The 15,310-nt window shown below is 37.4% G+C and overlaps 1 protein-coding gene across 3 annotated transcripts; it reads left to right on the top strand.

The window, feature by feature from the left end:
• Positions 1-6,414: 6,414 nt before the first annotated feature.
• LOC104115375 (protein WVD2-like 5) lies at positions 6,415-12,138 on the top strand. Of its 3 annotated transcripts, none has more exons than XM_009625994.4 (9): positions 6,415-6,727; positions 7,456-7,743; positions 7,825-8,097; positions 8,242-8,303; positions 8,451-8,522; positions 8,639-8,741; positions 8,842-8,913; positions 9,019-9,129; positions 11,183-12,138. In XM_009625994.4, the coding sequence occupies exons 2-9, from the start codon at positions 7,489-7,491 to the stop codon at positions 11,660-11,662; spliced, it is 1,428 nt and encodes a 475-aa protein (XP_009624289.1). In that variant the 5' UTR covers positions 6,415-6,727; positions 7,456-7,488; the 3' UTR covers positions 11,663-12,138. The 3 variants fall into 3 exon arrangements, with proteins under 3 accessions (XP_009624289.1, XP_009624287.1, XP_009624288.1); XM_009625992.4 differs by having other exon boundaries at positions 6,420-6,727; positions 8,239-8,303; XM_009625993.4 differs by having other exon boundaries at positions 6,588-6,727; positions 7,486-7,743; positions 8,239-8,303.
• The last annotated feature ends 3,172 nt before the right edge of the window (positions 12,139-15,310 follow it).

Below are 15,310 nucleotides of genomic sequence, written 5' to 3'. Positions count from 1 at the left end.
GCGGAGAGTTTGGGCAGCTTAGAATACTTACCGATAGCAGAGAGGCCTTTAGCTTTGGATGTTCAGGACTTGGCTAATCAGTTTGTTAAATTGGATGTTTTAGAGCTGAATCGAGTTTTAGCTTATGTGGTTTATCGGTCTTCTTTATATGATCGCATCAGAGAGCGCGGGTATGATGATCCCCATCTGCTTGTCTTTAAGGACACGGTTCAGCACAGTGGTGCCAAGGAAGTCACTATTAGAGATGACGGTGTATTACGGATGCAGGGCAGGCTATGTGTACCTAATGTAGATGGTTTACGTGAGTTGATTCTCCAGGCTCATAGTTTGCGGTACTCCATTCATCCAGGTGCCGCGAAGATGTATCAGGATTTGAGGCAGCACTATTGGTGGAGGCGAATGAATAAAGATATAGTTGAGTTTGTAGCCCGGTGTTTAAATTGTCAACGGGTGAAGTACGAGCATCAGAGACTGGGCGGATTTCTTCAAAGACTTGAAATTCCTAAGTGAAAGTGGGAGCGTATTACCATGGACTTCGTTGTTGGGCTCCCACGGATTTTGAGGAAGTTTGATGTTGTTTGGGTGATTGTAGATCGGTTAACCAAGTCCGCACATTTTATTCCAGTTGTCACTACTTATTCTTCGGAGCGGTTGGCTGAGATTTATATCCGCGAGATTATTCGCTTACACGGTGTGCCAGTGTCCATCATTTCAGATCGGGGCACACAGTTTACATCACAATTTTGGAGAGCAGTGCAGCAAGAATTGGGCACACAGGTTCAGTTGAGTACAACATTTCACCCTCAGATGGACGGACAGTCTGAGCACACTATTCAGATATTTGAGGATATGCCAAGTGCTTGTGTTATTGAATTTTGGGGGGTTCTTGGGATCAATTTCTGCCACTCGCGGAGTTTGCATACAATAATAACTACCAATCGAGCATTCATATGGCTATGTATGAGGATTTATATTGGAGATGGTGTCGGTCTCCGGTGGGTTGGTTTGAGCCAGGTGAGGCTAGGCTATTGGGTACTGACTTGGTTCATGATGCTTTAGAGACGGTTAAATTGATTCATGAGCGGCTTCGTACGACGCAATATAGATAGAAGAGTTATGCTGACCGAAAATCCGTGATGTTGCTTACATGGTTGGGTAAAAGGTTCTACTCAAGATTTCACCCATGAAGGGTGTGTTGGGGTTTGGAAAGAAGGGCAAGTTGAGCCCTCGGTATATTGGGCCTTTTGAGATACTTAAGAAGGTTGGAGATGTCGCTTATGAACTTGCTTTGCCACCTAGTCTATCAGGTGTTCATCCACTGTTCCATGTATCTATGCTCCGAAAGTGTGTCGGGGATCTGTCTCATATTTTGGATTTCAGTACAGTATAACTGGATGGTAATTTGACTTATGATGTGGAGTCGGTGGCTATTTTAGACCGACAGGTTCGAAAGATGAGGTCAAAGAACATAGCATAAGTGAAGGTACAGTGGAAGGGCCAGCCAGTCGGAGAAGCTACCTGGATATTAAGCGGAGATGCGGAGCAAATATCCATACCTATTTGAGACTCCATGTATGATTCTAAACTCAATCGAGGACGAATGTTTGTTTAAGAGGGGGAGAATGTAACGATCCGGTCGGTCGTTTTGAGTATTATAACCTCGTTCCCCCATTTACTGCTCAAGTTATGCTTTACAATTATTTTATGACTTACCGGGTTAGTTGGTTCGGGTCCGGAAGGATTTCAGAGTGAATTGAGACATTTAGTCTTATAATTGAAAACTTAAGATAAAAAAGTTGACCGGATATTGACTTATATGTAAACGACCTTGGATTCAAATTCTGATGATTCCAATAGCTCTGTGTGGTGATTTTGGACTTAGGAGTGTGTCCGAAAAATTATTTGGAGGTCCGTAGTGGAATTAGGCTTGAAATGACGAAAGTCGAATTTTTGGGAAGTTTGACCGGGGGCTTGACTTTTTGATATTGGGGTCGGAATCCGATTCTGGAAATTGGAATAGGTTCGTTATGTCATTTATGACTTGTGTGCGAAATTTGAGGTCAATCGGACTTGATTTGATAGGTTTCAGCATTGAATGTAGAAATTGGAATTTCTTAGTTTCCTTAAGCTTGAATTGATGTATGATTCGTGTTTCTAGCGTTGTTTGACGTGATTTGAAGTTTCGACTAAGTTCGCATGATATTTTAGGACTTGTTGGTATAATTTGACGGGTTCCGAGGGGCTTGGGTGTATTTTTGGATCATTGGTTGAGAGACTAGTAAAGTTAAGAAATTAGGGAGTATGACCATGGTCAATATCGGGTCAAGACAACATGTTTTCAGTATTTTAAGTGCGCGAGCAGGTCCGTAACAAGTTTTATGATTGAAATTCATATATGGTTTGTGTCCGGGAGGTTACGGATGAGTTTCAGGGTGATTTTGGATCATTTCAAAGAAGTTTGAGTTTGCTGGTTTCTGGTGAGGTACTGTTCATTAGCAATTGCGAACCATTTATCGAATTGCGAAAACATTGTTCATTCGCAATTGCGAATAATTTGTCGCAATTACGAACATTGTTCATGGGAGGTACTGTGCATTCGCAAATACGAGGTTTTTTCCGCAAATGCGAACCTAGACAGAATGTTTACCGAACATTGTTCATTCTCATTTTCCATTTTTACCGATTTGGAGCTCGGATAGAGGCGAATTTTGGGAGATTTTTAGAAAAAATAACGGGGTAAGTATTCTTAACTCAATATTGGTTAAATTACCCGAATCCGTGATTGTTTTTAACATTTAATGGGTGAATTAAGTTGGAAAATTTAGAAAATTCACGTGGTTTAATTTGAAGATTTGATGGGCGAGTTGATGTCGGATTTTAGTAAAATTAGTATGGTTAGACTCGTGGTTGAATGGGTTTTCAGATTTTATAACTTTTGTCGGGTTTTGAGACGTGGGCCCCACAGGCGATTTTTGAGTTAATTTTCAAATTTTATTGGAAAATTAGTATTTTCTTATGGAATTAATTTCAATAAATTGTATTGACTGAAATGAATTAATTGTGACTAGATACGAGGCTTTCTGAGAGAAATTCTTAAGGCAAGGGCATAACAGAGTGAGAATTACAATGTTCAAGGTAAGTAACAGTTCTAAATTTGGTCCTGAGGGTAGAAACCCCGGATTATGTGTTGTGTGATTGGTTTTGAGGTGACGCACATGCTAGGTGATGGGCGTGTGGGCGTGCACCATAGGAATTGTGACTTGGTCAAATTCCATGAAACTGTGTAGTTAAATAATCTGTTGATACCAGTACATTCTCTATGTGTTAGAGAAAATTGAGTCGAGACTCGTATTAAAAATCATGCTTAGACATATGCTGTTAGTATTGGTACCCATCGGGGTCATTTTTGTGGTTGAATTATATGTTCAAATTGTAATTTCATACTCGGTCATGTTTATTCACTTCATATCATATATCAGTCTCTGTTGCTATTTATTAATACATCATATTATTATATTTGAGCTGATTATCATGATTTCTGAGAGCCCGAGAGACTGGAGAGGTTGATGACTGAGTGAGGCCGAGGGCCTAATTGTGAGTATATTTATGGGATCGGGCTGCACGCCGCAGCATATTTCATTGATTTATGCCATGATTGACTTGATATAGCGCTTGGGCTGAAGGAGCCCCTCCGGAGTCTGTACACACCCCCAAGTGAACGCATGTACCTACTGAGTGCGAGTGTCGAGTGCCGAGTGCTGAGTGACTGTGAGGAAAGAGTGACTGTGAGGTTTGAGTGAATGTGAGGATTGAGTGACTGTTATTCTGAGATGATGCATTGATTTTATTATTTGTTGTATTTCAGCTATCATATATCACTATTTTGGAAATTTTGAAAAAATATTATTTTCTGTTTCAATCAAATTTGATATGAAATTACTGTGAAATTTTAAATGTTGAACTTGAGAGCATGCCTACCCTTTTATGTGGGAAAGTACTGTATTTGGACTTAGCTGAGAAGCTCGTCACTACTTTCAGTTCCTTATTTATTATTGTTACTTACTGAGTTGGTTGTACTCATACTATACCCTGCACTTCGTGTGCAGATCCAGGTGACCCCGAACGCAGTGAGTGTTGATTCTTTTACACAGTTGATTTTTCGGAGATTCAGAGGTTACTGCTATATTTCGCAGACCTTGTCTCTCCTTTTCTATCCTTTTGTTTATTGTATTTGGTCTCCGATTATTACAGACCAAGTTTCCCATACTTGTAATGTATAGATGCTCATATACTGAGTGACACCGATTTTTGGGAGTGTATTTATATCCAGTATTTGTGGGATTTTCTCTTAAACTTACTTATTATGTTTTTCGTATTTAAAAGAAGTTGTGGGTTATTAATGTTGTCGGCTTGCCTAGTATTAAGATAGGCGTCATCATGACGGGTAAAATTTTGGGTTGTGACAAGAACACAACATTATAGTGTAAGAAAAAGAAAAATATTTTATATACATTCAATGTTTACACGAAATCATTATTAAATCATATTTAGGTGATATATCAAAGTAGAAATATAATTAGTCAATACTTAGTCATGCTTAACATTATGGAGATTAAGAACATGTATGATGGGGCTAAGACTCGGGTTAGGACAGTATGAGGCGACTCTAAGCATTTTCCGGTTGTAATGGGTTACACCAAGGTTCTGTGCTCATTCCGTTCTTATTCGCCCTAGTGATGGACGCGTTAACACACCATATTCAAGGGGAGGTGCCATGGTGCATGCTATTCGCCGATGATATAGTTCTGATTGATGAGTCGCGAGCCGTTATTAACGAGAGGCTAGAGGTTTGGAGATATGCTCTTGAGTCTAAGGGTTTCAAGTTGAGCAGGACGAAGACGGAATACCTGGAGCACAAGTTCAGCGTTGAACCGGGAGAAGTAGGCGTGGATGTGAGGCTTAAATCACAGGTCATCCCGAGTAGAGGCAACTTCAAGTACCTTGGTTCAGTTATCTAGGGGGAGGGGAGATCGACGAGGATGTCACACACCGTATTGGGGTAGGATGGATGAAGTGGAGGTTAGCATCTGGAGTCCTGTGTGACAAGAGAGTGCCACCGATACTCAAAGGTAAGTTATATAAAGCGGTGATTAGACCGGCCATGATGTATGGGGCTGAGTGTTGGCCCGTTAAGAACTCACATATCTAGAAGATGAAAGTAGCAGAAATGAGGATGTTGAGGTGGATGTGCGGGCACACTAGGATAGATAATATTAGGAATGATGATATTCGGGAGAAGGTGCACGTGGCTCACATTGATGAGAAGATGCGAGAATCGAGGCTTAGATGGTTCGGACATGTTCAGAGGAGAAGCCCAGATTCTCCGGTACGGAGGTGTGAGCGGCTGGTTGTGGAGGGCACGAGAAGAGGTAGAGGGCGGCCTAAGAAGTATTGGGGAGAGGTGATCAGGCAGGATATGGCGAGGCTTCAGATTTCCGAGGACATGACACTTGATATGAAGATGTGGAGGTCGAGTATTAGGGTTGTAGGTTAGGAAGTAGTTGAGTCTTGCCTTACTTCGTACCATTGTGGGACTAGCCATATATGGTTTTTGTATAAGATAGCTAGTGGTAATGTTGTGTCTTACTATTTCGCTTTTCAGTGCAGGACCTATTTACTAGCTATCGCTTTTGCTTTGCATCTTCTTCTGGATGTCATGGTGTTCCTATTTTCCTATGATTGATGTGGTGATACTAATAGTGTCTCCTTTTGTCCTTTTGTCTTTTTGTTTTTTTGAACTGAGGGTCTTTCGGAAACAGCATCTCTACTCCTTCGGAGTAGGGGTAAGGTCTACGTACACACTACCCTCCTCAGACCTCATTAGTGAAATTTTACTGGGTTATTGTTGTTGTTAGTCATGCTTAATTATTACTATAGATGTACGTAAAAAACGGAAAGAAATGAAGGTGTTCCGTGTGTATTATTTTAAAAATTTATATCAAATTCGTGAATACATATGTATAATAAAAAGGGTCCTCGTGTAGTTGAAAAACCGATACTAAGTTAAAAGAATCCGTATGTATTATCCTATATTTTTACATGTTCAAATTGTAACTTTAGTTTGCCTAGCTGTCTTAATTAAAATTGTGACTTTGGTTTACCTTCTGGATATAAAATGAATCAAAAGACGAGGAAAAAAGAAGCAAATCAAACTTTAAAAAAAAGAATAATTTTTTAATTGTCAGCCTTTGATATAGCCAGGTAAGGCAGACTTATTGAGATGTCCCTATGATTACAGTAACCGCATATGTAAACTGTATCTCCCTATCCTTAAAGTAGGTGTTCTCTCTCTCTTATCAGACAATGACCTGGAATATAGATATTAATACTTCTGTCACATAGATAGAAGAAACTAAAATATATTGAAAAACCATCTCCCAACACACACACACACACACGAGCAAAAACCGTCCCCCCTCTCTATTTTTGAGTTGAAACGAAGTCATAATCTGAAGAAATAGAGCAACCCCTCTTCAAAGTTCACAACTTTTCACTTCCAAAATTCAAGAAAAACAAAATAAAACATTTTTAGAGCAGTTACATTTTCATAAATTGTTACGACAAGTTTCAGATTCTTGTTTGTTTTGCAAGTGTTTCACTTTCTTTCCCAAGATTCTCTCAGATCCCTTGGATTTAATGGACTTGTGATCTTTTTATGGTTGTTTAGGTAAGTTTATACTAGCATTCAGTAGCAAACTGCATTTGTTGTGCTTTGTATTTAAGTATATGATTATATATGTTGGTACATTATGAGCATCTTGTGGGGATTAGCATTTTGAAAATGGGTTCTGGGTTTTTGGGGTTTGGATTTGCAGCATTGAATCTTGAAATGAGAAAAAGATTGGATCTTTTTAACTGGGTTTTGAGATCTAGTAGAGTAGTGTGTCGGTCTGCTGATTTTGTCGTCTTCTGGTACTGTACTTGGATTTGGTTTTTGAGTTCTTTGTAATTTGGGATTGACTCATTGTTGATGAATAGTTTTGATTTTTAGGGTGCTTTTACCTTGTTTAATCCTCAGTTCAGTAGAAATGGTATTTGACTTGCTTACTGAGAGAGCCAGTAAAAAGAAAAGCCTGAGTTTTTTATTTGTGTGTTGTTAGTCTCTCTGAAGACCAAAGTGGTTGGAATAACACAAGGTATTCTTTGTAATATATGAGAGATTGTAGGGTTGTGAGACTTGAATTTTCAAAGTTGATTTTTTTTGTAGTTGTAGCATTGCTTTAGTAATCTTTTATATACAATTTGCTGTCTGCGGGATTGGTTGTATTATGGAGATGAGACTGTATGTCTTGAAAGCCTGCTATTGGGGGTTTAATTATACTTTAAAAACCTTTGATTTCTGCTTGTGTAATCTCCATTCACGAGGCATTTTCTGTTTGTGGTTTTGACTTGTAGAATTGTGGTTGCAAATTTGAAACATTATAGAGCATGATGGATGTTGTCAATAACATAGCTGTTTCTGGAAACGGGTTGGGCTTTGGAAATGGAGTTCACCAACTTCCTGAAGTTGTTGCTGGCATCCCAAACGGGATGCCTAATGCAAGTTCCAGTACTGAAGAACTAGAGAGGAGTTTCCAGAGTACAGCGGTATTGAATGATAGTGAAACAGTTGACTCTTCTGTCCAAGAGGTCAGTCGTGAAGCTATGACAACTGCAGAAAGCAATGCTGGTGTCAGTTCCGAGGTAAGGGGTTTGTTCCGTTCTTTTTAAACTTACTCAGGACATTTTGACACCACAGTTAGGTAATCACTTATTTACTTACAGGAACATGAAGCAAAAGAATCTGATGAGGCGAAGAACAGTAAAGAGCGAAAGGCTCCAGGAAGGGCAAGGAACACTAAGAATCCAAGCCCTAAAAATGGCGCAGCCAAGAAAAGTAAAGATGGAAAAGATGCATCAAATGGTACCCTTGCTTCCAAATCGCGTCCGAAACAGCCATCTTCCACTGATGCAAAGAGTAAATCATTCAGTGACAAGAAAACTACTGAGTACTATTCAAAACCTACATTGGCTCATCTAAATGTTAATCGTGCTAAGGTAAACGTTTTAGGTCTAATTTATGGTGTACAGTTATAGACATACAGTCCAGAGTAACCACAATCTGAATTTCAATATTGCAGCTTCATCTGCTTCTGTTTATTGTTATCCATATCATATTCCTTTTTTGCTGTCTTCTAGCAGCAACCAGGCCATGCTGAAGTAGCATCAGCTTCTCCAAGTGCTGCCCACTCTGAAGGCCTTAAGTATGTCCTATTGCTCATTTGCTCTTGTAGTTCCGTACTTGTTGCATGGAGCCGAAACATTTTTGAAAGATGCCAAAGACGCTTGTTGCTTATTTATGGATAACTTTTTCCCCAATAAGGTTGTGAACTATAATTTCGTTACTGCAGGGAAGCAACAAAACTGAAGCCTTTGAAGAAAGTGCCCCCTAATAAAGCTGATGGAAGTGCGGAATTATCTTCGTATCCTAAATGAGTTTATACTTTTTCTTTCTCTTTACTCCTTTGCTATGGAGTTCTTTTTATATTAGCGTCAAAGGATTGAAAAATCTTTCAGTTTATCCTTAATTACTTCATAGTAGTCCTACTGGTGCATCAGATGCCAAAACTCGCAAAGTAGGTAGTCTTCCAACCTACGATATCAATTTCAAGTGTGATGAAAGAGCTGAGAAAAGGAAAGAGGTTAGCTCTCTGCTTGCGTCGCTGAAGCTTATAATATATGCTTGATTGTCTTTCACCGTGAAGTCAACTAAAGAAAAATTAATTTGTGGCATTTGGACAGTTTTACTCCAAGCTTGAAGAAAAAATTCACGCAAAGGAAGTTGAGAAGAGTAATCTGCAAGCCAAGACTAAGGTGTTGTGACTTTTTCTGCTTCTGAATCTTGTAGGCGTATAACATTTCTTGTTATAGGGTTATCTTAAAGCATTTTCCATTTATTTTCTTTCGTTTCTCTAACAGGAAACTCAGGAAGCTGAGATCAAAATGTTAAGGAAGAGCTTAAAATTTAAAGCAACTCCCATGCCAAGCTTTTATCAAGAACCTGCTCCTCCAAAGGTGGAATTAAAGAAGGTAATTTTGTATTATGTTGTATGTCACGATGCCAAGAAATACTTATTCAATGATTTTATACATGGTATGTCGAATATCTAATGGTTCTTTAGCTCAAAATGATTTTGTTGCTGTTCCCTTTGAGCTCCATATAGTTGATATTTGGGTTCGTGTAATAATATTTTGATAAATTTCATTTGCTTTATCCTGAAAATGTGTTATGATACACATATTTTAAAAAGTAATATGTTTGGTATCAGGTAATGTGGAGCACTGCTTTTCTTGTGAAGCTCTAAAATTTAGTAAAAGAGCTAGGTTCAAGTTCACCTTTAGCTGATCTTTTGAAAACTTTCAACTTGACATTTAAACTGCATGCTCTTTCAAATTTGATGAATTACACAAAGGATATAGCTTGGCGGAGTTGAGAGTTCAGTTACTTGACTTTTAGACCACAAATGGCACATTTCTCTTGATACATTTATGTGATGATTGACTTTATTGGGATAGAGCCATTGGAACTTCATCACCATTTCTATTGATATCATAAGTGCTTAGTATGATCAAGAAAAAAGAAGTGGTTATTGATGCATGATATTTAGTGAACTGTGAAGAGCACGCCCGTGGTTGTTGACATTACGTCTGATTCAGTAAATCTTAGACTAGATAAATTTTCTTTTTGCGGCCAATTACTTAATTTTTCTTGGAAAACACTCGCCTTTTGTGCTATAAACTCTACTACACACATCCTTAATCACCAAAACAACCGTAAGTTGGAGTGCCTCCATCTATTTAACTTAAGATTAGGAAATTTCAAAGAAGAGTCAAGTAGGCAAGCCTATGGTGAAAGCTAGCTTTCTTAAGTTGGTGGTATAAGAAGATTTAGGAGCTCCCTACACTATTCAGTTGGCAAAGAAATGGAGTTGGGCAACTAGATAGTACCCCAGAAATGCATCTATTGGGTGTCAAAGATTTTCTCTTTCTGCAATGTTAAGCAAAAGTTTTGTGGGATTTCTGCAATGTTAGCTGACCCAACTTGTTTGAAATTGAGGCGTAGTTGTTGTCATTGTTCTTGTTGCAATGTTAAGCAAAAGTTATCTGTACTGAAGGGAAACTCAAGTATATGCATCTGACCCTATTAGTTGTGTGCATGTAAATTTTTTATCTATACATATGTAAATATACCAAGTTCTGTTGCATGCACTTGTTTAGGGTTATGTATCCAGTTGTGTTGTCAGTGCAGTTTTTTGCCAATACTAAGTGTATTTTGATAAACCGTATGAATACCCTTACAAATGTCAGTACGTCAAGATAAATGAAGGATTCATGACAAGGTTATGTATCCAGTTGTGTTGTCAGTGCATTTTTTTGCCAATACTAAGTGTATTTTGATAAACCGTATGAATACCCTTACAAATGTCAGTACGTCAAGATAAATGAAGGATAATTACATGACATATTATTCCGGTTAGAATTGGCTGTAATGACATTTATCTGTTTCTTAGTCACTATGCTTTTTAGAAGCTCTATTAGTCTGGATATTCATAAAAGATCAGAAAATCCAACTCATCTTTTTTTATAAGGATTCAACTCCAGGGATCTTACTGTGAAGATACTAAAAGATCATTGTTACCTCTGATAGAAAAGAAAGAAGTTATTCGGTGTAGCTATCAGATTACCCAAGTTGACAAAACTAAAAGATGCAATATCCCAAGCAGGATTTTAGTTTGCACATCACGGAGATGTAGTGTGGCCGTGTGGGTATTCACATGGTTGATTTGGACAACAGAGTGAATGCTAGGACCTCATTGCTGTGATAATCTCAAGTACCATCAAGTCTTCTAGGCTTATCTAGCTTAACCCGAGTTTGCTGCCTTACTTTTGCTAGTCATGCTTAGGATGCTAGACTCCAGTCATTCTTTTTTTTTTCTCTTTTGTTTGAAATATTAACTCTAAGACATGTCATGCTTTCAGCTAAAGAAATTTCCTAATATTTGCTTTATTCTTTTCTAACTAGTTTTGTATATGTACACATGATGTTTCTCTAACACCTTCTGTCACTATCTTATGATGTTAGATTCCACCAACAAGAGCTAAATCCCCCAAACTTGGGAGGAGAAAGAGCTCTCCCACCAAAGAAGGAAACAACGAGAGTGTCATGCGCCCAAGTAGGTTAAGCTTGGACGAAAATGCATCTCAAAATGATCCCGTCAAAGGGCATTCTCCGCTCAATTTTAAGAAGCCTCAAAGGAAGTCACTTCCAAAGCTGCCATCTGAGAAAACCAACTTATTCAATGAAACAAGAAAGCCTTCTATTCGCAAATCTAGCTTATCCAAGAAATCAACTGAAGCTGCATCTCTGCCGAATGCTTTACCCAAAGAGATGAGTGAAGTTGCTTCTCAACCAGACAACCAACTCGAGCAAACTACTGAACGCGAAACAGATGTTCAAGAGTGTGAGGTTGTATCAACTGTTGAATCAAGCCAGCCAGAGACTGTAGTTGAAGCTCAAATAGAGACTGATCTGGTGGAGGAACACGTTACAGTCGAGCACTAAAAGCAACAAGTTGAATATATATATTGATGGAGCAATCTTCATTCCTTCTTTGCTTAAAGTATTGCAAAAGGTATGAATAAGATTTGGTTTATCTGAGAAATGAATGCACTGAATATTTTACTAGGCAACGTCGCCAGTTTGTCTATAGTCAGCAGCAAGGTCGAGTTTCTAGTGTTGTCTTCTTTCAAGATTGTGGTCATTAGAATTGCAGGTTGCTTGCAGCATTATAAGGTTACAGTTTGAGCAATTCCTTTAAGCTAATTATCGTCAGATAAGCTTTTCTGTTACCTAATGTTGAGTAGCCAGAAATCCTTAAGAATTTTGTCTGTTCTAGTAGTCGATTATCCAAGTACTTTTCAGTTGTATAAACCTTGGCACAGTTTGGTCATGTATTGACTGTTGAAACTGCTCACTTGAGCCAAATGGTTGTTGTTGTTTATTGATGCGTTTTTATAAATTACATATACCTTACATGATGTTTTAGCTCTGTTTAGGTATTATGAAATTTTACTACATCTACCTTTTTTTTCTCCCTTGCTCAGTGTTGTTAAAGGCGCGCTTAGGCCTTAAAGCGAGTCTCAAAACATGTTGAGCGTTTTACATCGCTTAGTGGGCGCTTTAGCCTTGCCATCAAGGTTCTAAGGCATACTTTTCTTTGCTACTTAAAGTAATCTTGAAGAGTCAAACTTAAACAATTGATATTTCACTTTATTGTAAAACAAAACATTCAATTTCTTTATCCATATATTTGTTATTTGTACTTATAATTATTAGTCTTGGACTACACATATATTTGTATTTTTTCTCCATTTGCGTCTTTCTTCATTAAAGCCCACGCTTTATTTCCGCTTTGCGCTTAAAAGCCCCGATGTACCTTAGAGTTTTTTTATGCTTTTCGCTTTTGATAAACTGCCCTTGCTAAACTTGGTGGATAGAGTTATCGACTACCTGTGTTGATGGGAGGTAGCAGATATTTAGTAGAATAGTTGAGATATGCACAAGCCGGATATCTCGACTATTTAGTAGACTAGTTAGACACCATTTTTATTAAAAGGAAACATATTATTATTTCTTTCCATAGGAACCACAATTGTGGATCTCTTCCTCCTAGAGAATTGGTAAGCTGTCCCTTTTAATCTGTATGGCGGATGTTATCCAAAGAATATCGTTTAATGGGATTGGTTGACATAGATAAAGATGATTGGACTTTATTGAATAGCTCCAGCCTACAGCCTACAACAAGTTGCTTATTGTTGGAGCTATTACTAAGAGCACGTTTGGATTGGTTTATTTTAAGTGCTTTTAAGCCAAAATTGCTTTTAAGCCATTTTGTAGTGTTTGGATAAAGTAAAAAAAGTGCTTTTAAGTACTTGTTTTTAAGCTAAAATGACCAAAACAAGCCAAAAGTCAAAAGCTAGAAATCCTAACTTATGGCTTAAAAACTACTTTGGCTTAAAAGTTACTTAAAATAAGCCCATCCAAACAGGCTCTAAATGGCCGGAAATTGGAGCTGTATGCTTATCGACATTCAGTAGTTCAGTATAATCATCTCAATTGTTTTGATGCAATCCTGTCAAAGAAAGGGATATACTAATCTAAAATTGAGTCAATAAGTCAAGTTTTAATGTACTTTTGAAATGGTTTTCAATAATTGAAATTTATGAAACTTATGTTTAGAAAAAGATGTTCTCATAAGTCATAACCTAAGCAAGTACCCACTCGCCTAACCATAATATTCTGCAGATTCAACGTATAAACAGTTCATGTTAATAGGAATATACATAATATTAATATATATGTGAGAAAATGATTTTTCTTTTAAGATTGAACTCATCATATTTAAATCATAGATCCGATCCCAACAACCATATTACTACATCACACGTGGACTTTTATTGGTTTGTAAAAATAAACAAAAAACTAATATCCAATAAAAGGTTAAATTGATGAAGTAATCAATAAATTCAAGGATGGAAAAGGTTATTTCCACATTTGCATTTCCATGCAAGTAAATAATAGTTGTAGTCTTGTTTGGCTCGATGAATGTGAGCTATTAGAGTAGGGGTGCAAGGTGTGCAATTCAAGCATTCCCCCCCCCCCCCCCCCCCCCCACTTTCCTACCTTCACTCCATCTGTCACGTTTAAATGCAGGTGAAAATAAAAAGAAACTTTAGAAAACTAAACCATATGTTTACATGGAAAAATAGTTTCTATCCTAGTTTTTTATTTAAGAGCCATTAAAAGGAGGAAAAGAAAGTAAAAAAATGTCATATTTTTGGCAATTGCTTTCTTACAAAATTAAGATGATGATATGAAAACTAGTACTCCCTCTTGTTTAAAAAAAAATTTGTCTTAGTTTGATTTGAATTAAATTTAAATAAAGAAGGGAAGACTTTTGAGATATGTGATATTAAATAAGGCATAGCATTTGTGTGAGTATAAATGCTTCATGTTAAGGAAATATTGAAATATGTCAATTTTTTTTTAACAGACTAATAGAGAAACAGTGTCAATCTTTTTGAATAAACAAAATAAAGAGCGTGTCAGAATAACCAGGCCTATAAATAAATAAAAAATAGAATAAGTTAAATTATTAGGCACTTGCCGGTGAAGCCTAGCGGTCACTGACATAATTGAAAATATTAGAAATCAGGATTCAAATATTAGAAAATACTAACTAATACGTAATGATAAGAGTGGATTGCTCTCGTGGTAAGCACCCTTCACTTCCAACTAAGAGGTTGTGAGTTCGAGTCACCCCAAGAGCAAGGTGGGGAGTTGAGGGTCTATCGGAAACGGCCTCTCTACCCAGTGGCGAAGCTAGAAAATATTTCAAGGGTGTTCAAACTTGAACAAGAAAAATAAAAATTGTGGAGAGTGAAGCTCGAACCCGCGACCATGAGGCCCTCTTGACCACCCTTTGCCACTGAGCTATGATTCTTCATTATTTTAAGGGTGTTCAATATGTATTATATGCATGTAAATCCAAAATTTTACCTATATACACAGTGTTAATTTTCCGGCATTTTCTTACGAAGGGTGGTCAACACACTGTAGCTTCGCCCTTGTCTCTACCCCAATACTGACCTGTAATAAGAAGAAGAAGAAGAAAAAGGCCAAAGATCATAATCAAGAATCTACCAACAATAAATACAAGTTTCAGATGATGATCATAACTTGCACGCTTGCTGAATGAAGCCATGATCCTTTATATTTTGCAGACTATTGTTTGAATAAAGAAGAACAAACTGCCTCACCTTTTATTAGCATATATATAAGGCTATCATTTTAATACATTGGGATAGTAGTACATGACTGGTGTCTGGTGACATTTCTGTTAAATATAAAGCTCATTTCTGTGTCACATATAATATATTCTAGTACTGGTTGTTCAGAAATTAAATTCTGTCCCTCCGTCACACTGTGGGTACGTCTTTAAATCATGTATCGTTGTTTGTAATATCATATTATTTTAAATATAATTACTCATGAAAAGTGACATTAATTTGAAAAATAAGACAACTGTCCACAATAGACTAAAAATTTCATACACTAAGTAACAGTGTAAAAAATTTAGTACGTTGACAGTGGATATAAATTAAATACGGTGATAATCTACAGTAACTAATCTTTTGTACGATTGACATG

This window comes from Nicotiana tomentosiformis, chromosome 6 (assembly GCF_000390325.3).
Source record: "Nicotiana tomentosiformis chromosome 6, ASM39032v3, whole genome shotgun sequence".
Classification (NCBI taxonomy): domain Eukaryota; kingdom Viridiplantae; phylum Streptophyta; class Magnoliopsida; order Solanales; family Solanaceae; genus Nicotiana; species Nicotiana tomentosiformis.
The sequence above is the reverse complement of the archived record's forward strand: the minus strand, read 5'-3'. Positions and strand labels throughout refer to the sequence as shown.

Excerpts from the sequence above, each read along its gene's own strand:
- LOC104115375 (XM_009625992.4), top strand. The coding sequence starts at position 7,489 with ATGATGGATGTTGTCAATAACATAGCTGTTTCTGGAAACGGGTTGGGC. Across the intron at positions 7,744-7,824 it reads ATGCTGGTGTCAGTTCCGAG|GAACATGAAGCAAAAGAATC; the intron begins GTAAGGGGTTTG and ends ATTTACTTACAG. Across the intron at positions 8,914-9,018 it reads ATCTGCAAGCCAAGACTAAG|GAAACTCAGGAAGCTGAGAT; the intron begins GTGTTGTGACTT and ends TTTCTCTAACAG.